Here is a 25,639-nt window from a genome sequence, read left to right as displayed (position 1 = left end):
AACCCACAAACCCTGGGTTGCCGAAGCAGAGCGCGTCAACTTAAACACTATGCCACTGGGCCATCCCAGAAGGTTGCTTATCTTGACTTTGAAAATAGCTGGGCTGGGAGGTGCTGGATCTGGTGGCTAAGAGTGAAGGGCAGAGTCCCATCCCTATCCTGTCTCAAAAATACACAAAACTTATCAGTGGCTGCCTCTGGGGAGGGAACTGGGTTGTTTTTTTTTTCATATACTTTTTTGTACTGCCAAATTTTTTTTAACCGTGTGTGTGTGTGTGTCTGTGTGTGTGTGTGTCTGTGTGTATTACTCCATTAACATTTTTTTCTTTGCTTTTTTTTTTTTTTGGTGAGGAAGATTGGCTCTGAGCTAACATCTGTTGCCAATCCTGCTCTTTTTGCTGAGGAAGACTAGCCCTGAGCTAAAATCTGTGCCCATCCTCCTCTTTTTCGTATATGGGATGCCACCACAGCGTGGCTGGATGAGCAGTGTGTAGGTCCGTGCCCGGGATCTGAACCCGCAAACCCCAGGCCGCTGAAGTGGAGTGCCTGAACTTAACCACTACACCACCATGCTGACCTCTCCATTGATATATTTTTTTAAGTGATTAAAATGCCTCTTCCATATAAGCTTCCCATATTTACCCAGAAGAACTTCCCTCCTTATTGTCACGTCTGCATCCAGAATAGCCTTAGTATTTCTTCTTTCCCGCAAATTGTGGCCTCAGCCCTCTCCCCTTGCCTGTAAGTTGCACTACCCTTGATTTATATTCATGATGCTCTAGTGTACATTTGTGTTCCGTGCACCTTGCAGCCTATTTATGTCCTTTAACGTTGTGCTTTTGCTGTCATGCTCTCCTGCACATGGTCCATGGAGTCAGCATGTCTTCGGTGGCCTACAATGAGTACTCCCAGGGGGCCAGGCAGTGCTTCATACACAGCAGGAGCTTAATTACTGCTTGTTCATTGGCTAGTCATTCATGGATAATTATCTTGGCAAGGCATTATCACAGAAGCTCAACAAAGCTCAAAAGCTCACATAATATGATGGTACTGTACTTTGTTACACTCCAGAATAGAGCATCCCCAAAAGCCCTGGGCCCATAGAGTCTCTTCTGGCCAGTTCAAGATCTACACAACTCAGGACACAAGAAAGGCCAGCAGCGGTCAGTGGTCAGTGTCTCTGGTGTTCATCTGGACTGCTCCAGCCCCCATCATTTCCTGCTCTTTCTGCTTACCACACTACTTGACTCTGCAACTCAGCTCCCAAAACATACCTCAGACCCCCTAGACTCCTTTTGCATATATTTTCCTGGTTTTTACACTTGACACTTTGTCCAGGATATGGCCTGTCTCCACAATTGTCTCCAGGAGGAAGCCAGCCCGGCCAGCCATGCAGGGGAGAGGGATCAGATAGAGCATGAGCAAGTGCATGTTGTGGCTATCTCCCACGAGACTGAATGTCCCCCTGGGATCGGGGGTCCCAGAATCTGCTGTTCCAGTGTGAACAAGGCTGAGAGACACTGACTGCTCACCAGAAGGCCAGACTCTTCTCCAGCAGGAATTAGACAGACATACATTTATTGATGGCCCACAGTGTACTTTGGCTGCTATAAAGAGGAAAAGCACAGATTATGGAGGAGACACATAAATGTAATTCAGGAAAGAAATTTAGACTGCCTCTGACTAACACCACAGTTTTATATTAAATTCATATGTTAAATACAGAGTGGGGCAGTTGAAGAACCAGGCTCCATGCAATATCACCTGTTGGGGTCTCTGAGTAGGGCCTCTTCCAGTTCACCTTCATCCCTTTCCTGGGCTCAGCCAGTGTCTCAGCCTGCTCCCCACAGCCTTGTGGAAAGGTCTGGCCTCAAGACTCAGCGGAGCCCAGCGTAGCATCTAGTTCCCAATTGCTCAGCTGTCTGAGCCCTCCCTCCAGCGTGTGCCATAGGGAGCCCTCATCAGGACTCAGAACTTAATAAGATATGGTTTCTAATTGTGAAGATTTTATGAAGAAAACAAAATAGATTTCTAACAATGTGCTTTCGTAAATCAAACATCATACTGTAGACAAAGCAGGTCTCACTGCCCAACTATCAGGACAGTGTGGGCTCGGGGTGATTTTTCCACTCAGAGACAGGCTTCCTCTGCACCACCTCCTCTCACTCCTGCCCACTCCCCCTTGTGACCAATTGGCCAGAGGGAGAAGTGTAATATGTGGTGGGGGAGTTTTTCCTCTGTATTTGAGTAAAGCCCAGGCCCAGCCCCCTGGGAGAACCTGCCAGTGGCCTAACGGCTAGTTAGTCCACTCTCACAGAGGGGGGCTGTTCCTCTTTCTCTGAGTCACTGTTATCTTTCCTTCCTCTTTGGAAGATGGGCCATGGCAAGGGGAACGTCTAGAAATGCCCTCATCCCAGATTAGGGAGGAGCGGAAATGAGTAACAGATTAGAAAACCAGAAGAGAATCTTGATTTTAATAATAACACCACCCTACGTTTACATAGCACTTGAAAGACTACACCCTACGTTTACATAGCACTTGAAAGACTACCTGTACTTGGACTTGCTGTGTGGTCTTTTGTGAACTACCTAACCTCACCATCCATTCTTGTCCAGTCTGTAAATTGAGAGAGATTATTTAACAGCCTTGCCCTTATAATGGCTGTTAGAAATCATTTAAAATATATATATATATAGACCATGAACAAACTCTCATCTCCTCTCCAAACTAGAAACTGTTCTGCAGACACTCATGTGGTATCATCCATTGTGCTGATTCCCAAAGCAGATGCTGGGATGTAAGAGAGATGAGAGCAGCTGTGTCAACTAGGAATATATACAAAATTCTCCAGCTCCTTGCGGCTCAATCGAGCAGGGTTCTGGGCTTTGAGTTGTCTCTTTCCAACCTGTGGAAGAAAAGCAGAACTTCAGATCCTCCCACTAGGACATTGTCATTACAACCCAGTGGGGTATGAATTATCATCCCCATTTTACAGATTGAGAAAGTGAAGCTCAAAGAGGTGAAACAAATAACTCAGAGTCAAGAGCTAGAATGAAGTAAAGGAAGGGCTTGAATCTAGTTCTTCTGGCTCCAATTCTAGTGTTTTTTTAACCACATCATGCTTCTTTATGAACCCCCTAGATTGCCTTGGCACAGTGTCCTCTACAACCCTGAACTACACAAGGGTCTATACTGGACTGTCCTGAACTGTCCAGTTGGGTTTAATGTGGGGCTACAGCTGAAGCGCCAGGAATCCCAGCAGACACCCATCCACTCTCTCCCTTGTGACCAATGGCAACATCTTTATTGGATCACAGGTGGATGCTCAAAGTGTAGTATGAGACTAATGGGTGGGGGTACTCTCCATGATTTAATTTCTCTGGGTATAAATGGAAAGTATAATTATACCTACTTCATAGCATTCTGTAAGGATTAAATGAGATAATTCATGTGAAACCACTGGCAGGCCACCGTATATATAATAAACCCGCAATAAATGTTGAGTCCCTACTTTCCATCCCCTAAATGGCCTAATGGGAATCAATTCAGCCACCAGGCTCAGTCGTCATCTTTATACAATGTCCATCCCAGCAGCAGCTTAAGATCACTTATGTCCTGGAATGATTCCCAATTACTTGCTAACTTTAGGAAATCATTTAGATTCACTTATCCCCCCCTCAAACCCCCTCCCCACCCCCCAGAAGGAGACATGTCCAATGTGTGGCCCACAGCTGAGGGACTAGCCTGGGGACAGCACTAATTTAAAACTCAAGCTCTCTAGTAAGAGTCAAACTTAATATGACCTTGGGTTAGACTCTCACTCTTCCTGGACCTCAGTTTCTTCTTCTCTACAATGAAGACCTGGATCAGAGGATCCCTAAAATCCCTACAGCTCTGGGACTCTGTGGATGACTTTTTCACAAGGGTATGACTTCAGGGCTATGCCTTGGGCACTAAACCCATTCAGAGGGAGTTCCAGAATCTTACCTCTTCGTAGATAGTGCTACTGAAGGGAGGGCTGTGGTTCCTCTTCTTGGATCCAGACTGGAAATTCAGAGGGTAAAGAGTGCTTAACTTCAAGTTAAGACGTGTCCCACTCGTAAATGATGTGAGAAGTCCCAAAAGAGACTCTGGGCCCAGAAAGTCCCTGTAGTATCCCCAGCCAGAAATGAATAGAATCTCCTACCCCAGGAGGAAACCATGGTGGGTTTATGCTTTCCAGAGAAGGCACAATACTACTTGCATATGATGTGACATTTCTGAACTAAAGTCAGAGTTTAGTATCCCACACCCATATGCCCCTCAAAACCACACATACACACATTCCCAGCACACATGCACATACACATACACAAGTATCCTTCAGACAAATCTAATACAGATACTGCCTCAAACCATGTATCTCTTCAACACATAGCATACACACACACCCCTGGTGTACAAAATTCTGGCACACAGATAAGTACCGACCCTAGCACATACCCTGAACATGGTGAAATGATGGAAACACTAGAATTCAGAAGCACTTTCAGTGGTATGCAGAGTCTTCATAACATAATACCAAAACATGTGACCATGGTGCCTGTGACTCTCTATATGTTCAGGTATCGTAGTATATAATTTAAATATGAATATCTCTCGTGAAATCCAAGTTGATTGAATGACTTATTGGAAGAAGCATGAGTGAAAATTCTGAAAGTCTGTCCTAAACTCTCCCGGATTTGATATGAACACATGATTGCTGATGGGCATGTATTCAGCAATTCCATAGTTTGGCAGATTCCCAACTTCCCAAACTACCAAGTTAAGGTTATGACTTCATACCATGACTCCAGCCTCAGGAATACCATTCTTCCCACCCCCTCCCACCAAAGGTGAAAAGATGACGAGGGCACCAGGATACCCAACTCTGTGGTTCTAGGTACACATAAGAGCTGTAAGCTCAGCTTGGAGGAGGATTCTAGGGGACCATGATGGATTACTTTAGTCCGGGGCCTCCACCAGCAGGTGACTGGCCAAACCTTTGTCTGGTTTCCTGAAAGTCAACACTGTGTCTCTCTTGGTCCAGTCTACTCCTCCAGCTCCAGGCTATATACACCTGCCTTGAAAAACCCCTCCAGGATCTCTTGCCATAGCCTCAGCTGGCCTACTAAGGACTCCATGGTGCCTCTGCACAAAGCACCTCCTTTCTGATTGTCCTCTGCCTCCCATAGAAACTCCTTTAATCCACTGTTCTCTTAGTCTCAGAGCTGTTCTCTTTCTCCAGACAGACCCAGAAAGACATTTCTAGTTGGCCCATTAATATTTAAACAAGGTCATTTAACACAAGCTACACAGATACATACAGTGGAATACAACTCCCTTGGAAGTGCACACACACTCTCTACCAACACGTGCCTGCATATGCACATGCAAAATACACATCTGTATCAATGGCACCCCTGGAGGAGGAGACTCACCTTCTGGGAAGGCTGTATTAATGCATATAATGTATTTGCAGTTTCTTGTGATGTGGAAGCAGAAGACTACAGAGAAGAGAAATAAAGTCATTTCAGAAGCATAGATGCAGCACAACCCTAGAGAGAGAGGTCATTTCTTCCATCCCTCCCCCTCAACCCCACTCAGACAGAAGCTTTAAGTGTTAGTGAAAAGAACCTTGGACTAGTTGGGAGGTCAATCTGAATGCTAGTCCCACTCTGTCATTAAAGACAGCTACTGTCTGCTGAGCACTCATTCTGCACATGTGTTCTCCCCTAACACTCATAACACTCCTATAAGATAGAAATTATCATAATTTGCCGCATTCTACAGATGAGGCTCTAAAAGGGTAAACAGCCCAAGTCAGGGTATTTGCAGTAGAAGCAGGACTTAAGAAAAGTTAGTTTAAGTTAAGGATTTATGTTAAGAAAAGAACTCTCCAGGGTTCTTTTCTTAACATCTCAATGCCTCCCTTTGGCAACATGCCTTCCTTCTCTGGGCCTGAACCAGGTGTCCTCAAAAGCAGGTAACCATCCTCCTCCTAAGATGCTCCAGAGGAGGAATCTCATTCTCAGTCAACATCTCAGTCTGAGAAGAGCTCTTCATGCCATTAATTCAAATTCCTCTTGTTGGAATTCAATGTGGCTCATGTCAGACAACGGGCAGATATCAATCGCTCTTACATATCTCTTTAAGGCTCTTTGTCTCGATCCACTCTCAGTGAATCACATTGTCTTAAGGAAATCAAGAGGAGACAACACCGACCTTGAGAATGCCAGAGTGGCTGAGTGGTGGAGGCCTCCTCCCTCCTTTCTTCTCTTCTCCTCCACTTCTCTCCTCTCTTCCTCTCCCCTTCACTGCCTTCTCTCCCCCTCTTCCCCTTCCTTTCTCCCCTTCCTCCTTTTCCTGATCTTTCTCTGAAGCCTATCAACATTCCCCAAGGATTTTCTTTGCTCTGTATCTTAGCCACCAAACTGAAGAGGTTGCTGCTTCAGGTCTTAATTCTCTGAAGTCATTTTTATCAGAAATTTTTCACCACTGGCCACCAGGAGGCAGCATTTCCCTTGAGAGAGGTGCCCCAGCCTGGGTTATCAATAATGTCGTCTTAGCTGTCAGTATTAGAGGAAATTTCTCCACTTCCTGGGTAAATTTCTATAATCCCAGAATGTTAGAGATGTGTTGGGGGGAGGTGGAGTGGAGATTCAGAAACCATGTGGCTCAGCTTTGCCACTACCCAGCTACATGGCCTTGAGCACATTAGTTAACCTCTGAGTCTGTCTCTTCATCTGTGAAATGAGGTTTGTATTAGACTGACTTCATGAGATCTAGTATGCGTGGTCATGAGGTTACGTGAAATTCGTTGAGAAAATGGACATAGTAAGTATTTAATGAATGTTATCATTGCCAGAATAAAATAAAAGAGAACAACATAGATCCATTATTTCCTGAGAACAAGTACAATAAAGAGAGCATAGACCATAAAAAGTACAAGGGCCCCAAGTATTGGAAGCAGCAGAGAGGGAAAACACAAGTTGGGTTCCCTGAAAGATTTCCTTCTCCTACTGACTTTTTCTGGGCCACTCCTGCTGCCAGGCATGGGAGAAAAAAGAAAGCCTGCATCAGACTTTCCAGCTCTGTTCAGCTCTGTCAAGACACTCCAGATCCACACTATCTTTTCAAACAACTTAATGCAGCTGAAACCAAGTGGCTATCTTCTAGATTCCAGAGGACCAAGGTTTATTCTGCTGTTCAAGGATATGAGTGTCCTGGGGGCATGAGGAAGCCCCGTAGACAGGTATGGAATGGATTAGAGAAACAAGAGTCGTACCCGGGACTGGATCATGGAGTAGATGGTGCTTCCTTTTCCAGGGGGATTCTGCCACTGTTCCTGCACAGGAAACAGTAAAGGACATGTGGTAATGTGAGTGGGCAGCTGTGTCTGTGCAGATTCGGATGGAGTGAGAAGAGCAGAAAGAAAAGGGGCTCAAGGGGTGGAGGGATGCATTTACATGGTGACTGACAAACAATAATGTACAACAAAAATTTCACAATAAAAAAATAATAATAAATAAGTAAATAAATTATATTAAAACCAAAAAAAAAAAAAAAGAAAGAAAGAAAAGGGGCTCTTGGAAGCAGGGGAGGGAGGAGGTCATTGGTCACCCGGGGATGGGGAGAGACAGTAGAAAGAGCAGCTCACAGTGCAGCATTAGTGTCAGGAGCGAGAAACCACCCAGGTGAGAAGGGATTACAACCAGTGACCCTGCCCAAGGCGGCTCCTGTCACTTGCTTTACTTTGGTAACTTAGGAACTTGCTTTTGCTGACTTTTTGACTAAATTTACCACACCACCACTGATAATGAGCTGAGCTCTGAGTAGGGCTGTGATCTGAGCCTTAACTCAGGGCACTGAAATTCAGAGGCTTTAAACGTTTTGAAGACTGAGCACACTAAAGCCCCCTCTCTAGATCCAGCCTTGGTGACCAGATTGCCCTTGTCCTCAAGCCTGCTCCCTGGGCAGCGGCAGTGCTGGGTGGAACCCTGCACCTAAGGCCAAAGGCAGGGGTCACCCACTCTTCCTGCTTGCCTCCTTTTGTCCTGCCCCACAAGAGATTGGAGGTGTTTTATGCTGCTTGCCCCTGAGTGCATATTACCAGATTGGACTCTGGTGGGGAGCCAGGAGAGACCAGCAGAGTTCACTCGACAAGGCAGAGGCTGAGCTCCCCGGAAGTGGGAAGTCGTTAAGAGGAGCAGAGAAATATCAGCCATCCTTGGAGGCTGGAAAGTCACGCACATCTGGCAAGAAACAGGAGTTTGTTGCTTCTCTCTTCTGCCTAGACCTGAGTGAAGTGTCTCCAGAAAGATCGGAGCTGGGCCTCAAAGTGAGACCACGTGAAGCTTGAGATTTAGGCCGTCAAACAGAACCTTGGAGACAGTAGGGAGAGGCCAAGGAAGGAGGAGGCCATGGGAGGGAGGAACCTCTGAGTCAGAAGCAGAGTAATAGGCCTGAATTCCCAAGAGGTATTGTTTTTTTACTCTAAATAGTTATTTATCCCTATATTCTCCTTCCTTTATCTAATCTAAAGTAATCTTCATTTTGTAGGGAGAAAAGGCTATTTGTAGTGAGCATTTGGGCATTAGTGGCTGTAGGTAGATGCACTTGCTCTTGGGAATTTCTACCAGAGACTGGTAGTGATGGGAGAAACAAAGTCTGCTTTCATTTTTCATACCCCAATATTCCACTGCTGGGGCAAGGAAACGGGCTGGGGGAGCTGTCCTGACTCCTAATCCCACTGAGCCCAGACCTGAGGGAAGCTGCGTCTCTGTTGGAGGAGGCCTCACAGGGCCTCACACATGTGATAGGGCAGAAGAGACCACCCTGTGACTTCCTGCCTCACGTCCCCAGGCCAAGCGCCAGGAATGGGGGTGGGAAGAGGGCCCTTCCCCCCATGCCCCCACCCTTCCCACCTGACAGTTCCGTTAGCCACTGCCTTCCCCTAGGCCTGTCACCACATCCTGCCCTGTGCAGGGGCAGAGCAGTGGGGGGCCCCCTGCAGCCCCTCTGCAGTTTCCTCCTCTTCTGCACCCTTAGCTGACAGGCAGAGCTGGCCACTGCCCACAGAGACTGGCTAGAGAGGTTCCCGGTGGAGCCAGCTCTGGATTGTCCATCACCTCTACGCTAAGCCGGTTACTCTCTCTAGTACCTCAGCCAGACTCAGGCCTTTTTTCCCAAAACGTTGTGAATGCAGTTCTCTGAGCCAGCTACAAAACTGTTATACTTTGGCTGGTCAGGCTGGCATCCTCCACAGCCTGGGCAATGATCAAGGGACCCACAAAAGTAAACTTGGACTTGCAGGGTTAGGAGAATTTGTGCTCAGACACAATATAACAGAAGGTTGGACTCTTCCTGGGGCTTAACCCAGCTGGTGAGACTGGGCAGAAATTAGGACATCAGGGTGCCAGCTGGGGAGGCAGAAGGAGCATTCTGCCCTCTGCTATGGATTTCTTTGTGCTCCATCCCTTCTCAGCAGGTGTGAATCCACACCAAGATGCCTCTTCTGCCTCCTTTCATCTTCTCTGCTCCCTTGTTTTCCTCTTTTCCTCCATGGTCAGAGCTAGGAGGCTGACGGAGAAAAGATAGATGGAGGGGGCTGAAGATCACTTTGAGAGGACAATTGTCTGGTTCTCTTTGTCCCTCTGCTCCGAATGGTCATCCTCCTAAGAGCGTCTTCCAGACCAGTTAAGACAAAGCCCAGCCCCTAGGGTGCCGTACTTGATTTCTCCTGATTTGCAGGTTGTTGACATCTTCATAAATTGTCAAGTATTCCCCTGAGCTGGTATCTGTGAGAGAAAGGAAGCAAAGAACATAGTTGCAGAGACCTCCAGAGGGCATCTTGTCCAGACTTTTGCTTCTGGCAGTCTCACCTCCATCCCATATGGCCAAGACCTCAAGTAAGGTTCTAGAGAGGAGGCAAGTTAGTGCTCTTCCCAGGATACCCTAAGAGCACAAGGGCAGCAACCGCCACTGACATCTCTACTCTGTCAGGCTGGGCAGACCCCCACCAAACCAGCTACTTGCAGTAAATCTGCATGTTGGGGATCAGACTATAAATATTGGGCTGGCACCCCAGAAAGCAGGAACTGGGAGAAAGGGCCCAGCAGCCACTGCTTCCCCTCCCCCAACCATGGACGTGTGTATCCAACAGTCCCTGAGGGAAAGCAGGTGCTGTGCTCCCAGGCACAGGCTGCTGGGGATGTCAAATTGGCCAACAGCCCCTCCTTGGGACCCTCCACTTACGTGACTGCTTCCTCTTCCTCTTCCGCACACAGAAGCAGGTGAGGGTGCCAAGGAAAAGTGTGATTAGCAGAATCATGGTGATCACCAAATAGGGCAGAAAGACGAATTCTGAGGAATACGGAAGGCACGAGGCCTAAGCACTCGCTCAGCCCTCTCTCTTCTCCCTCCCTACCTGTCTGCTTCATGGGCTGTCTCAAAACCCATACTCCTCTCTGGTGTGGCTGGTCTCCTCACCTGAATTTACCTGTGAATTCACCATCAAGATTGTCCCTCTGCTCAATTGGGTGACCTCCCCAGACTGATGCTAAGAGCATGGGTATTAATATCTGACAGGCCTGGCTCAGACTCTACTTCTATGAGCTATGCACCCTTGTGCAACTTCCTTAGCCTCTCTGAGCCCGTTTTTCTCACTTATAAAAAGGAAATAATGTTATCTACATATGGGGGTAAATTACATGATCTAATATATGTAAAGATCTGGCATAGCAAATGTCACATCTATCCATTCTTTTGCTTTTAACTCAACAAACATTTATTGCATGCCTACTATGTGCCAGGCAAGTCTTCCATTTCACCTTCTTGCTACCCTGCCTTTGCTGCTCTTCCTCATTTGAACTTCTACATTTAACGTTTGTGTCACATATGTAGCCTGATATATAATCCAACCAACGAGGGGAGAAGGGAAAGGAATGAAGTGTTCCAGGTGCCAGGTGACTAGACTTTTTACAAACATTATCTCGTTTAATCTTAACGGCAATCCAGTGAAGTACTTATTGTTATCATCCCCATTTACGCAAGAGAAAAATTAAGGCTCAGAGAGGTTAATGATTCTTCCTGAGATCACAGGGCTAGTGAATGATGAAGCCATAGCTGACATGACCCAAAAACCAGTGTCCTTGTCACTACACACTGCTGCAGCTTGTTCGCTTCTTTTTTGCCCATGAGTACTTAGTTTTGTGCCCCTATTTGGCTGTAAGTTCCTTAAGGACAAGAACTACAGATTGTTTTTCCCGTGTATCGCCCATGCTGATGGCACACTGAGTCTTTGTTTGTATAATAAAAAGTGGTGCAGACTTAACTCAGGGTAACTCTCAGGATAGGCATAAGCAATAAACTAAGAACTCTTCTAGGCACCCCTGTGATCATCCTGATGCATGACCCAGGGTACTGCTGTACAGCATAGTCACTTCTTGGACAACTATGTGGCTTGGGGGTGTTATCACTCGGGAGGAGGAGACAAGTCTCCAACCATCTCTCAGAGAAAGAAAATAACGATCAGCAGCCATGACAGGGCTGTGACTCACCAAACTCAGCATTCTCTATGTGAAGGAAAAACTCGCATCTCCTAGGAGATTGTTGATGGGGATAATATTCTTCCCAGACTCAGACAAGCCTGGCTTTACAGGAACTGTGTGCTAGAAGCCAGGACCCCCCTGGGGAAGGGCTGCAAAGCACTGGGGGAGGAACCACTGGATCTCATACGCAAGTCTCTCTTGTACATGAACCTGGTTGTGGGGTCCAGCACCTTTAGCCCCTGTTATAGCCCCAAGTGCTCCACTTACTCTGATGGGCACTCGAACAGCCCCGGGTGAAGTTGAGGGTGTCATGTGCCCAGCTGATAGGATTGCTGACATTGCACGTATATACATGTGAGCCATTGACATCAGTCTCCTCCTCCAGGTAGGTGACATTCCTTGATGTGGGGATCAGCTCACTCCCTCTGTACCAAGCGTAGCTCACATTGCCACCACTGGAGACTGAGCAGTTCAGAACTGCTTGGCACATCCCTCTCTCCAGGGCCGTCAAGTTCCCCTGCAGATAGGGCTTCTCAACATGATCTGGAAGCAGAGATTCTGATCAGAAAGGCATTGGAAATACAAGCCCTGCTGGAGTCAGAGGGGCAGAGTGAGCTGTCCTGAGGACTCACCAAATACAGAGACTTGAAACTGGCTTGTCCAAACTTTCCCAGAACTAACGGTGATCTCCAGGACGTAGAGACCGCTGTCCTGCTGCTGAGCTGCCTTGATGATCAGAGTCAAGTCCTCAGTCGTAAAATTGAATCTCTTCGTGGAATTATTTGAAGTCCAATCTAAACTGTTTGAACGATTATTCCAAGACAGTATCACATTAAAATCTGTCTTTGAGAGCAGCTGCACCTTCCAGCGAGCAGAGCTTGCGTTTGTCTGTGTTCTGGGGGGCCGTAACCAGAGAGGCTCTCCTGAGAGTCCAACCACAGCGTCAGCAGAATTTAGGGATTCTAGGAAAGAGAACTCAGGCTGGAGGTGGCAAGAAGGGTGTCAGTCCTGAGCACTGTGGGCAGTTGGATATGACTTCCCTTAAACCAAGAAGATAGGGGTGAATATGAGGAGCCCAGAGCCTAAAAGACCCTGAAAGTGGACTTCCCTCTATCTCCCTCCCCTTCTCCCCAAGCTCTGGGCCTCTACTCTGAAGGAGCCCACAGACCAGTAATAATAGCTAAAATCATTTGAGTACTTACTATGGGACAGGCAAGTTTTAAACACTTTACATGTTTTATCTATTTGACTTCACAATGACCCTACAAGAGTCTTTTTTTTTATTTCTGGTGAGGAAGATTAGCCCTGAGCTAACAACTGTTGTCAATCCTTCTCTTTTTGCTGAGGAAGATTGGTCCTGGGCTAACATCCATGCCCATCTTCCTCTACTTCATATGTGGGACGCCTGCCACAGCATGGCTTGATAAGCAATGCATATGTCCGCACCCGGGATGGGAACCCCAGGCCGCCAAAACAGAGCATGCAAACTTAACCACTATGCCACCAGGCTGGCCCCCCCTACACGAGTCTTATTCCCATTTTACAGGAGAGGAAACTGAGCTAGAAAGAACTTACAAGTAACTAGCCTAAGTTACACAGTGAGAAAGATGAGCTGGAAATCCAGTCAATTTGGCTTCACAGGATGAATTCTTAACCACAATGTTATAAACACCATATCTGATGTGACTCCCTCCCTACAGTGCTGGGGCAACCACTAGTGGCCAGCAGTGACTGCTGGAAATTCCAAATGGCCAGACCCAGTACCACTAACCCTCCAAGCTGAATTCATGGCTCCTTCCTCTGTCCTCCGATAGAGCTAGATTCATAATCCTCTCTTATAGCACTTGGCACATCCTACTATGTTCATTACTCATTAGTGTTTCCCAATTTTTTAGTCACTAGAAAGTCTCCACAAGGATTGCTCCCCAGAAAACAATTAAAAAGAGAAAAATAAAACTATACTGCCTAGGCATATCTCAGCACTTCCTTCTCTAGGGATCACGATGGGAGCTAATGAACATGGAGTGTGGCATAGAGCTACTTGTCATTGCCCACCCTAGAGCAGCCCAGTGTAGTCAATAAAGAAATGTGGAAGTCCCTGTGGTCATTTTTGGCAGGGTAGCTATGTGGCATGGCCCAGTAGATGCAGGATATAAAAAAGTCTGTCTGGGTGGGTTGGAGAGGGTCAGGGAGAATTTGGAAGAGAGACTAGAAGACAGGGATAGTTATACAAATGTATCTGTTAAAATGGAGGGCATCGAGAAGAGAACAATGGAGAGAGAGGGATATTTAGATGTCCATATGCATTATAAATGCACTCACTCCCAACCACATCTTCACCCTGGCATTTCCTCGAGACTGTGTAAACTATTGAAGGACTTGTAGTTACTACTAGGTTGATAGAATATGTTTCTTTGATCTTGATCTACTCCTAAGAGTAAACATATGATGCTCCTATTCATATTCCTATGACTTGAACTGGCTCTGTCTATTACCAAACCAAAAGCAGAGACTGTGCCGTGCATCTCTGTGTCTTTGTCTCCCATAGTCCTAACACCATATTTGAGAACAGGCCAACTCAACTAGCATTGCCCAAAGATCCTGAGAACAAATATGAATAGAAAAATAATTACTAAACCTGCAAAAAGGACATACACTATCATCATCAATTATTCAGTATTTACTGAGTCCCCACTATAACTGGGGCCCTGAAGAGTCAGGGCCTCTTTGTGTATAAGACATGGTTCCTGACTCCAGAGAATTTGTGATCCGGGAACAGAATATATTTTTATTCTGCAGCATACACTTAATGGTTGAGATAAAGAATCATCTAAGAAATTCTAATTCTGATATTGGAAGACCAGATTAAGACATGCCAACCAACTCTCCCACTGAGAATAACTAGAAAAAAAAAGGGCAAAATATAAAACCACGTTATTAAACGCATCAGAGAGCTAATAAAACAGTGAAATATTATTGGGCCAACATTCTGGAAGACGGAAACTTAGAGAGGTGAGACCAGCATTTTTGACTGCTATTCCCTGGAGGCTTTTCTAATGCCATAAAAAGCAGCTGAAAAACTAAGAAGCCAAGCAAAGCTTACAACAAACTCAAGGAACTAAGAGATCATGGAGTTCAGCAAGCTCCTCTTAGGAAATGGGTATAATCCATCAGATTTGGGGTTGGTACCATAAGGCACTACACACTAAGAATAAGTGTGAAGAAGAAATAGACCAGTTCGCACAGGGACTGAAGCCTAGTAAAACTTAACCGTGAATTGGATTAAAGTGATCTAGAATTTCTCGTATTTCTAATCTACCTGCCTACTAAAGGCAAATATAAATTATTCCTGAAGGAAAATAACATCAACCAGAGAATTAAATTATTTCTAAAATTTTTCATACATAGTGTCCAAAATGAAATAAAAAATAAACACGTGCAAGAAGAGGAAACACATCTGAAAACCAAAAGAAAAAACAGGCAATAGAAATAGACCCAAGGGGCATCTAGATAACCAAGTTATTAGTCATAAACTTTAAAGTAATTATGTTTAATACATTTAAGGAGATAAAATTTCAGTTGGAGAATTTCAGCAGAGAACTGGTGTGACAGAATGCAAAAATGGCCATGCCCCTTGCAATGTGACTTTGCAGCTCCTTCTATCATCAAGAGATAGGGTTCACTTCCAACCCCTCCTTGGATTCGATTAATTGGCCTGCCTGGTGGATGGAGAAAGGAAGATGAAGGAGGGCATTACAGGCAGAGTGGCAGCATGGGTAAGGACACCCACACTTCCAGCTTATGAGTCGGGTAAGGATGGTAATACAGCTCTCTCCAGCAGGTTTGGAGAGTGAGGTGCTAGAACAGAAATTCAATTTTTAGGGATTTTTGGTAGATTTATTTTATTTTTACCTTTTATAAAATTGTGAGAGGTAGCACAAATATTAAAAGATGCCTAAAATATAAAGGTAGTATAGTACAATGAATGATTATAAAGTAAATTCCTATATAACCACCGAGATCAAAACATAGAACTCTTTTTCTCGTTCTCCTTTGCTATCACACAGTTGAATATGAGTTATGCAGGAAGATGATTAAGTTATTGACTAGACTGTTAAATAGTTAAGCAATCAAGTGTGTGATCTACAGTCCTGAGGCTATACTGCCTTTGTGGTCATTTTAAAAACTATACCATTATATTTTCTTTTATTTTTAGGTAATATTGTATTAGTTTATACAGTTAAGGAAGGTTTGTCTCCAAATAAAAAGGAGCTAGAAAGAAGCTACAAGAAGAAGAACACCAAGTGTTATTTTGGTTTGTTGTTTTCGTTTTTGTGAGATAGTAGAAAATACATATATTTGTCTCTGCCCCTGATTCCTGGCACAGAGCTCCTAAAACACTTGTAATTTCCTAAGTGATAAGAGTATATCTTGTTCAATTATTTGATCTTTGACTCTATCCCTGACACAAGGCTCCTAAAAACCTTGTAAATTCCTAAGCGTTAAGAGCACGAGGAGCATCTTTTGTTCTAACGAGGTAACTCTGGGTGGGCTCTTGGATGGCTCCTGGATGGGGACACTGGTCACCAGAAAGCCCAAGCGATGATTAAAGCTTGGAATTTTCAGCACCATGCCCCACCCTCCAGAGAAGGGAGACAGGTTGGAAATTCATCATGCCTATGTGAGGACGTGCCATAAAAATCCCAATAGCACAGGTTTTGGGGAGCTTCCAGGTGGATGAACACATCCATACTGGGATGCACCCCATCTCCACAGGGTCGGAAGCTCCTGCACTCAGGAACCTCTCAAACCATGCCTTGTGTATCTCTTCATCTAGCTGTTCTTCTGTATCCTTTATCATATCCTTTAATAAACTGATAAACATCAGTAAGTGTTTCCCTAAGTTCTGTGAGCTGTTCTAGCAAATTAATCAAACCTGAAGAGGGGGTCATTGGAACTGCTGATCTACAGCCAGTCGGTCAGAAACACAGGTGATAACCTGGGCTTGCGACTGGCATCTAAAGTGGAGGAGGGAGCAGTCTTGTGGGACTGAACCCTTAACCTGTGGGATCTGATGCTATCTCTGGGTAGGCAGTGTCAGAATTGAGTTGAATTGTAGGACACCCAGCGGGTGTTGCAGAGAATTGCTTGATGTGAGAAAAATCCCCACATTTGGTGACCAGAGGTGTCAGAAATGAAGTGTTCTGTGTGACGAGTAAAGGAGACACACAGGACAGAAAGACACAGGAGGGAAAAACTGGGTCGTTTTCCAATACAGTTTTTTAAACCGGAGGAAAATGAACTAAGAGCAGACAGCCAGGAGAAAAGGAGCAGTTGAGAAAAGATCAGAGATGTCCTCAGGGACTGTGCAGGTCCTGGCTGGCCTCCTGGATGAAGCAGTGATGTCCAGAGCACACGGGGAAGAACTGGGCAAGGAAGGGAGGAGAGCATCCTAGCACAAAGCAGAGGTGAATGTGTTGCTCATGGGAGTAGGTAAGGTAGGTTGACATTGGGGAATCCCTCACTGGTGTCTTCAGCACTGTGGAATTGTTAGCGGGGCTGATGGAATTCCTAACTGGTGTCTCCCTTTTCTTGAAGAAGGAGGGTGTAGGCTGATAGAGTCTGTGATGGTGGAAGAGGACCTTGAAGAGATGGTGAAGGTGTGGAATCACCTCTTTGGGAAATGGGAGAAGCTGTGGATCAGAAACAAGGATTCTCAGGACACTGAGGGCCCAGCTGAGATTGGAGGCTCTGAATCTGTGGTTGCTCTTTGTTGTTGAATTTTCTTCTGCATCTCTCAACAGCCCAGTGTGGGAAGGAGGAAGATGGTCGGAGTGAGGCAGGGCTGGATGGGGCTGGGGGCTAGGGTGAGGTTGTGGGGTGGATACAGTGGAAAGGCAAGGGGTCAAGGTGCTATAGACTGGGAATTGTGATTGATACAAAGAGACCTCAGTCCCTGTCCCAGAGGGGTGTATATGCCAAATGGAGAGCCAAGAGAGGCCAGTATGAAACTTGGCCAGTATGAAAAAATAACTTCAACACAAGGTCTCACATGCTTAGTGAGAGATGGAGGAGGCCCGAACAACGAGAGCTGGATTATTCAGAGGGGAGAGCCCACAGCAGATTCCGGTGGTCAGAGGTGGGACCAGGGCTGCTGCCACAGCTGTTGCTACTGCTCAGCAGCTTCAGAGCCCCTCTTCCGGTGGTTAAGAACAAACGAGGTGAAACAGTAACTCTGCAGAGGGATAGCAGAAGACAGGTTAATCACCTGTCTTCCTCCTCAGGAAGAAGTGGGAAGCCAGCTCGGAGGATGGTCGAGGAGATAATCTGACCCAGCAGTGTCTCCCACTCAACCCTGAGCCCGGGTGCAGGAGCTCCAGCCTTCAAGGCCATGCAGTGTCCACAGTCAGCTCAGCCTCCTCTGACCTGGACATGCTGGTTGGAGAAGAGGTGAGGCCTGGTCGCCTGGAGAGGGGGCAGGGGAGAGTCTAGGGCAGTATAACTTCCACCAGCCAACAAAAGGATGTTGAGGTTTTCTCAGCTCAGGGCTATGCCACCAGGCTTGCGGTGAAGGCAACAGGAGGGGTTCCTGCTGGGGCCTGAGTGAATGGAGCCCAGTGAGATCCCACAAGTTTTGGGAAAGGGCCGGCCCTAGTCAAGGCAAAATCCTAAAGTAGATACAGTGTCCTCCAGGGCTCATGTTGCACTTCACCTCCTCTCTTCCTCTCGACCTAGCCTCACCCTTGGGGGCTTCCTACTGACCACATGCAACCCCCTTACCTCCATCAGACATACCTGGCCCCTGTCCCACTCTTTGTACCGGTGACCTGAATCATCTCATTGTAATACTGTCTTCCTCCAAGAGAGTAAGTGCATTTGCCTTTCATGGTTCCCTTCAAACTCTGTGTTTTCCCTACGTCTGTTCAGGCTGTTCCCTGTGCTTAGATTGTCCTTGACTTTATCCCTATCTCTTGAACTCTTATTTATCCTTCAAGGCCTCTTCCCCAGTGTCCCCACCTGGAAAGAACCCCCATCTTCTCAGAGCCCTTTGTACCCTAAGTGTAGCCTCCCTGTCAGCGACACTGGGCATTTTCTGCCTTCCCTTGTAGTTATTGTCATTGTTCATGCCTATTTTCCTCTAACTGTCTGAAAGAGTCTTAAGGATAGAATCAACATCTGTTTTATCTTTGTTCCTCCACAAAATCTTGCATAGTTCTTGGAACATAGTAAGGGCTTAATGAAGCTGTTTAACTAATTAATTAATTAGTTAAATTCCAGAATGCACCTCAAGTAACTTCCAGAAATGACTCTGACGTAGGAACTTCGTGCAGAATACCAGGAAAGCCACGGAGTTGTGGTTCTTTTCTCTTTGACCTTCACCTTACAGTCTCCACACCCCTGTGCTTTCATTTCCTGTTTACAGGCCCTCAGAACGAAAAGCCAGTGGCCCCGAAGCAACAGGGAACTCTCACACACTGCTTGGTTCAGTCACGTTGGAAAACAGTTTGGCAGCATCTGCTACAGGTGTATACTCATACCCCACGATTATACCCCTAGAGATACACCCAACAGTCATGTATGAGCAAAAAGCATGTACAAAAGGCTCAGAGCAGCATTATTATAATAGAAAGAAAAAAAAACTGGAAATGACCCAAAGGTTCATCAATAGTAGATTAGATGAATAAAGTATTGTATAGGCATACAATGAAATATTATACAGCCATGAAAATGATCAGCTACAAGTAATAACAGATAAATCTCATCAGATGTTGAGCAAAAGAAGCCAAACACAAGAGTACATACAGTGTGATTCCATTTATATACAGGCAAAACTAACCTATGATGTTAGAAGTCAGAACAGTGGTTGTCTTTGTGGAAAGGGAGGATGTCATGAATGGGAGAGAATGCGGTAGATACAAGGGTGTGTTTATTTAACAATAACTCATTGAGACATTGAGACATTCATTTATAATTTTGTGCCCCTTTCTGTACACACGTCACACTTTAATAAAAAAGGCTTGTTTATGAAGCCAATGGGCCGGCTATCCCTAGAGTGATTTCTATAGAACGGAGCCCCTGCTGGGTGGTGCTGCAGCCCTGATTTCTCTGAGTCCCAGTCTCTCTCCTGTGCCCAGCTACTTCACCAGTCACACTTTGTTTGAGGGGAGGTGCAATGAGGAAGAGATAAGCAAAAATGACTCCAGTCTTCTTAGAACTCGCCTGGATCCCAGGCAGAACAGTCGCAATCAGAGACTCCTCCTCGAGAAGTGAAAGTTGCAACACAATCTATATGAATGGTGGTGATCCTTAGTGCTAATCTGGGAGATGCTGCCCCTGCCCTTTTTTTGTCTAGCACCTCTCACCCAGACCCCACAGCCCGGGTTGTTCACAGCCTCCAATGTGTCCTCTGGAATTCTCTCAGGATGCACAGCCAAAACCTGAATTTAGGGCCCAAAATGGACTTCAGGGCCCAGGCCCATTCCTGTGGACAGTGCTGTGTAGGTCCCTGATCCCCAACACATCTGACCCCAAAATCTTTCTAATCCGCCTCTAAGATGCCTGAAAATAATTCATCCATTCATTCAACTAACATGACTCCTCGAGCCCAGGGGCCGTGTACTTACTCACTACTGAATTCTCAACACCCGGCCCAGTGCCTCATACAGAGCTGCTCAAAACATATCCAGGGGAGGGATGGGAGTAGAGAGGGAGATGTTATTGTGAAAACAGTTAGAATATTTTACAGCAGGACGTAATAATATGATTAAATGTCTTGAATACATGTTCCTTTAAGTTAAAAATGTTGAAGTCTCCCTAAGATCCTGGTTATGACAATGAGAACGCCTCAGAAAAGGGTCACACATTAAAAATTTATCATCTTGTGCCAACCCTGATTGCCTAATGGTTCAAGTTCGGCACGGTCCGCTTCGGCGGCCCAGGTTTGGTTCCTGGGCGCGGAACCACACCACTTGTCTGTCAGTAGCCATGCTGTGGCAGCAGCTCACACAGAATAAGTAGAAGGACTTACAACTAGAGTATACAACTATGTACTGGGGCTTTGGGGAGAAAACAGAACAAAACAAAACAAAAAACAAAAACAGGAAGATTGGCAACAGATGTTAGCTCAGAGCGAATCTTTCCCAGCAGAAAACCAAAAACCAAAAACACAAATTTATTAAAAAAACAAAACAAAAACTTTATCATCTTATCTCAGGATTCTCTACCTCTCATTCTATTTGATTAAGTAAAGTCAACAAAGTATTACTGAATAGTCTCTTCTTGACTCTGATTACAAAACTAAGTGAAATATATGCCCAGCCTCCAAAGAGCTGAATAACATCAGTGTTCATTTTGGGGTATTTGTTATAACTCAATGTTTTTCTAAGCACTTTATATACTCTGTCTTGTCTAATCCTCACACACCCCTATGAAGCAAGCACCACTGCTGACTTCAAGTTATGGGTGAAAAACCGAGAAACAAGAGGTTAACTTCCTCAAGGCCACAGAGGTAGTTCCTGGTTTAAAATTTAGAACAACTGTTCCCAGTGAAACTCTCTAGTAGACAGATAAACTCTCACTCTATTCCAGGATTATTAAAAGTATTCATTCATTCAACAAATATTTATTGAGGGTCTACTTGTGCCAGATATTGTTCTAGATGCTGAAGATACAGCACGAACAAAACAGAGAAAAGCCCTGGCCTCAAGGAGCTTACCTTCTAGCGAGGGAAAGAGGAGCCTGGGAGACAGAAAATAAAACAAATAAGGAAACGGTGTAGTATGTAAAAGGGAGACGAGTACTACAAAGAAAAATAAGTGGAGAGGGAGATAAGGAGTTGCAGGATGGCAGGGTTGACATTTTTAGAGGGGAAGGCATCATTGAGAAGGTGGTATTGGAGCAGAATCCTGAGGGGTTGAGGGAGGAAGCCATGTGGCACGTGGTGCCGTGAGGGTGGGGTAGGAGCAGCGTTCCAGGTGGAGAACACTGAGTGCAAAGCCCTGGAGTGGAGGTGTTCAAGGACCAGCGGCCAGTGTGGCTGAAATGCAGTGAGCAAGAGCAAGGGGAGGTGGCCAGGGAGGCCGGATCACGAAGGCTGTTGTAAAATGTATGGCTTTTACTCCGCGTGAAGTGAGAAGCCTCTGGAAGATTTTTGCAAAGCTCAGACATAACAACTGAATGTAATACATGATCCTGATTGGATGCTGGATCAGGAAAAAAATGCCATAAGGCATGTTATTGGGAAAATTGGTAATATTTGAATATGGGCTGTGTATTTGATTGTATCAATGTTAAATTTACTAAATTTGATAATTGTGCTGATATGATATGATATGATATGATATGGGAATGTCCTTGTTCTTCGAAGATATGTGTAAAATATTTAGGAGTAAAGGCCATGATGTCTGCAACTTAACCTCAAATTGTTCAGCAAAAATAATAATTACTATGTATTTATATACACACACATATATACGGAGAGAAAGAGAAATAAAGCCAATGTGATAAGGTGTTAATAACTGGTGAATCTAGGTGAAGGAAATTCAAGAATCTTTGTATTATTTTTGCAACTTCTCTGCAATTCCAAAATTATTTCAAACTAGAAAACTTGAAAATTAAAATAAATGAATAGAGCAGTTTCAGTCAGCTTACACCAGCCAGGCCCACAGACACAGGACATAGCAAGAAGAGAGAGAAGTTCCCTAAGACCAAAGTCCATGCCTCCTTATGCCCAAAGAATCACTCGCCCACTTCACCTGCAGTGGTCTGGCATAGCCATGCCCAAAGAGAGTGCTGCAGCCCAGGGCATGGGGACAGAGGGAGCATCGTCCTCCTGTTACACAGGCTCATGATCTCAGAGTTAGCCTCAGCCTTCTGTCACTCTCATCTCCAAAGCCAGGCACAAAATCCCCTCAGTCCTACCCCAGCTTTCTGGGGCACTTTCGAGGCTACTTAGACCGAGGATCCAACCTGGCTCTCTTGCCTAGGATCCTGGGTCACTGGGTCCCACCAGCCCACACACATGAGCCCTAGGCTCCAGACCTCTCTCACTCTGCTCCCAGTTCCTAGTCACGCTCTGCCTTCCTCTGCCTGTATTCATCACAAATGTCAAGACCACCTGAGCCTAGATTGTGTCTTCCTAAAGGACACCAGAGCGCTTGGAGGTTCAAGAATTGAACTAAGTACCCAGGGAGGGGAGTTTATTCCATATCGGGCTTCTAACAGACCCTGGACACACACCCTGTGCCTCAGTTTCCTCCCTTTGCACCCACGTGTGCCCTCCTCTCATTCCACCCCCACCCACGTTGCCCCTCAAAGAGTCGCTGATCTAAAATGCAGGCTCCAAGTCTCAGAGCACCCTAGACTCCAGGGCTGGAGAATGAGGGGAGCAGCCCACAGCTGAGATCCCCCCAAGTAAACATGAGATGGCTTGACACCCAGCTGACAGCTTTCCGTTTGCTGTGGAGCTTCCTAATATTGTCTCCTTATCCCCCTTCCCTGCTGTCTGCCCCAAGCCAACATTGTCCTAATAATTCTCAGGCTCCTATGGCCTCTGGGCTGCTGGAAGAGCTGAGAGATGAGGGGCCAGGCCATGCAGATTAAGCCTCTGTCCTGGTCGTTGGCCTGCCCTCCCCTCCTCAGTGCTCAGCTTCCCTCCCTGACAGGGAGCAATCTGTCAGTCTCTGAGCTGCAGAACCACTCAACTTTCTCGTGAAACCCAAGCCCGGGGGCCACTTCTCCTCTCTGCTGGTAATCGCACCAAATTAGGGGATATTTCCTTTGTCCGTCTCATAGCCAGCAGGGAGGACACTTTCTCCCCACTATGCAGAAAGGTACATTTAAGCCAGTGGAAAGGAATCTCCTTGCCCAAGGCTGCCTGGATTAGTGATGGCATGGTCCAATCCGCTTCTCAAGGACCTCCCAACCCACTGCCAGCCTCACATGTCTGACTTCGCCTGTCCAGAGCTGTCAGGAGCTGCTCAGAGCCACAGTTCCAGGCGACCATGTAAGCAGTACAATCCAGAGGCTCTGATCTCCCTGAGGGCCACTGCCCCCAGTCCATACAAGCCCCCACCCATCCCAGGCTGGATCTCCTTACCTTGGCCTTGATGCCCCTTGAGGAGCAGGAGAAGTGTGAGAGCAAGAGCTTGCCCCAACATACCCAAAGGACAGAGGGGCCAGGCCAGCTCCTATCCCACCAGACACTCCGCAGTGCACAGGCTCAGCAGCCGCGAGTCAGCAGGAGGGCGATGGGGAGCAGAACTGCCTGTCTGGCCACAATTTCCTCAACTTGAGGCTGTTCTCATCGGCTGACAACTAATAAGGCCACTGAGGAAGCCCGAGTCCCTAGACCTGGTCTGACAGTTCCCACAAACTGAATTTGCAAAGGGTGCCTCAAGTGGGCGGGTGCTCGGAGTTCACAGTGGCTCGCAAAGCGAGCTTCAATACCTTGGCCCTCGCTCTGCCCCAGCCTGGCTGCTTCATTCAAAGGGCAGATGCCCAAGAAATTTTCCAATTCTCTCCATCCTACTGGCAATACGTAGAAACCTACCTGGGGACCAAACAGCCATGATGCTAGACTGTCTCATTCCAACAGGCAGTGTGAAGCAGAGGGGAGAGGGGTGGGGAGAGTGTGGGCTGAGAAGTGGACCCTAGACAAGCGGGAGAAACGTTGAAGGAGAGGAGCAACTGGGAGACATAGGAGGAGGCCTGAGAACTGGGGGCACCTGACAAACCTGACAGACCTGGGGATGCTCTGCAAGGCAATACTAAAGTTTAAACACATACAAATTCAAATTGTTTCATGAGAATTTGCTTTTGCTCCAGTTTCCTAACTGTACTTCTAAATTCCCTCCCTTCCTCTTTTTCTACTTTCCTATAGTAGTTCTGCCTTCCTTCTCTTGCCTTCTTTCATCCAGACAGAATGGAGACGCATGTTTGTGGTCCTCTCCCATCCACACTTCAATTCCACTCTCCAGAAGGGCCAGGCAGCTTTTGACCCTCCTCACACCTCCTTGGAGGGGTAGAGGCAGTGACATCCCACCTTTTCCAGAAAGCATTTGCTTTCAGGCCTTCCCCAGGGTTCCGTGCCTTTTTCTTTCTTCTGCTTTCCCCTTAGCAGCAAATGCTTTCAGTTCCCTTCAGGTCAGCCCTTCTTCTCTTTGTCCATCCTTTGATCCATTTCCAATCACCTTGTCTGAAGCTGGGCTGAGGGGAGGCAGACTGAGAGCCTTGGCTGCCATGAAGGCTGCAGTGATGTTCCGGACAGAGTACAGGATTTGGAGTCAAAGACATAGACTTGAGTTCCAGTTCAGCAACTCACGACCTGTGTGATCCTGGCCAAGTTACTTTCTGAGCCTGTGGGGTCAACAATACTCCCCTTCCTCATGAGGTAGTTTTTAGGACCAAATTAAAAACTGTGCCTGAGAGTATGCATGTAAAAAACCTTGGACATAGGTAAGTTTCATTTTGTTTTTTTAAACATAGCCCTACATAGCTTTTTCCAGCTGGTCTAATGGTTTCAGCTCTTCTCTTCTTTGTTTTCTCCCAAGGGGCAGCCCTCACCCCTGGAGAGTTTCCTCAGAGTTGATCTGGCCATGCCTTTGACCTTGAGAAGTGATACTCAAGACATGATGCAACAAGGAAGGATAAACTTACCCCCGTGAAAGACGGAAGACAAGGTCCAACTGTTCAAAGCAACTAATGAACAACAGGAATTAGGAATCTGCTTCACTGATCCTGACCCCAAAACCAGCTCCATCCTCTCCCCGCCAGTCATGTGGATGACCCACCAACCCCTAGAAACTAAACAGGAGCAGGCGTACCACTTGCGTATCTCACGGTCCTTAACATACTCTACCACATAATAACTGCTACTTGTTCTACACACTGCCCTGCCAACTGAGCTCTTCAACATGACATCTGTGCTCTCCTTAGCTTAGTGTTTCCAGAGCCTGGCCCACTGCCTGGTTCTTAATGGTTAGTTATAGATTGTTGAGTGCTGAAAGAAGGAATGAATTCCCTAGGAAAAGCATTTCCATTCCCCCTGAGATAAACTCCTAAGCTAAGTC

At 46.2% G+C, this 25,639-nt stretch overlaps 1 protein-coding gene across 1 annotated transcript; it reads right to left on the bottom strand.

The window, feature by feature from the left end:
* Positions 1 to 1,102: 1,102 nt before the first annotated feature.
* On the bottom strand, positions 1,103 to 23,866 carry CD244 (CD244 molecule). The gene is made up of 9 exons (XM_087440725.1): positions 23,668 to 23,866; positions 12,203 to 12,532; positions 11,838 to 12,113; positions 10,276 to 10,383; positions 9,751 to 9,818; positions 7,307 to 7,366; positions 5,460 to 5,525; positions 3,988 to 4,044; positions 1,103 to 2,905 (listed from the first exon to the last, which is right to left on the bottom strand). Exons 1-9 carry the CDS (start codon positions 23,726 to 23,728, stop codon positions 2,822 to 2,824), a joined length of 1,110 nt encoding a protein of 369 aa, XP_087296851.1. The 5' UTR covers positions 23,729 to 23,866; the 3' UTR covers positions 1,103 to 2,821.
* Between the last annotated feature and the right edge of the window lie 1,773 nt (positions 23,867 to 25,639).

The sequence above is a fragment of the Ceratotherium simum genome, chromosome 2 (genome assembly GCF_057802395.1).
Source record: "Ceratotherium simum simum isolate JZ-2026a chromosome 2, ASM5780239v1, whole genome shotgun sequence".
Lineage (NCBI taxonomy): Eukaryota > Metazoa > Chordata > Mammalia > Perissodactyla > Rhinocerotidae > Ceratotherium > Ceratotherium simum.
Note: the sequence above shows the minus strand (reverse complement) of the source record. Positions and strands in the feature narration are given on the sequence as shown.

Bases quoted from the DNA above. Each gene is read 5' to 3' on its own strand.
- CD244 (XM_087440725.1), bottom strand. From the start codon at position 23,728: ATGTTGGGGCAAGCTCTTGCTCTCACACTTCTCCTGCTCCTCAAGGGG. The intron at 9,819-10,275 runs GTAAGTGGAGGG...TTTCTCTCACAG, and splicing joins GAGGAAGAGGAAGCAGTCAC to ATACCAGCTCAGGGGAATAC. The intron at 4,045-5,459 runs GTGAGTCTCCTC...CTGAATTTCCAG, and splicing joins TAATACAGCCTTCCCAGAAG to TCTGGATCCAAGAAGAGGAA.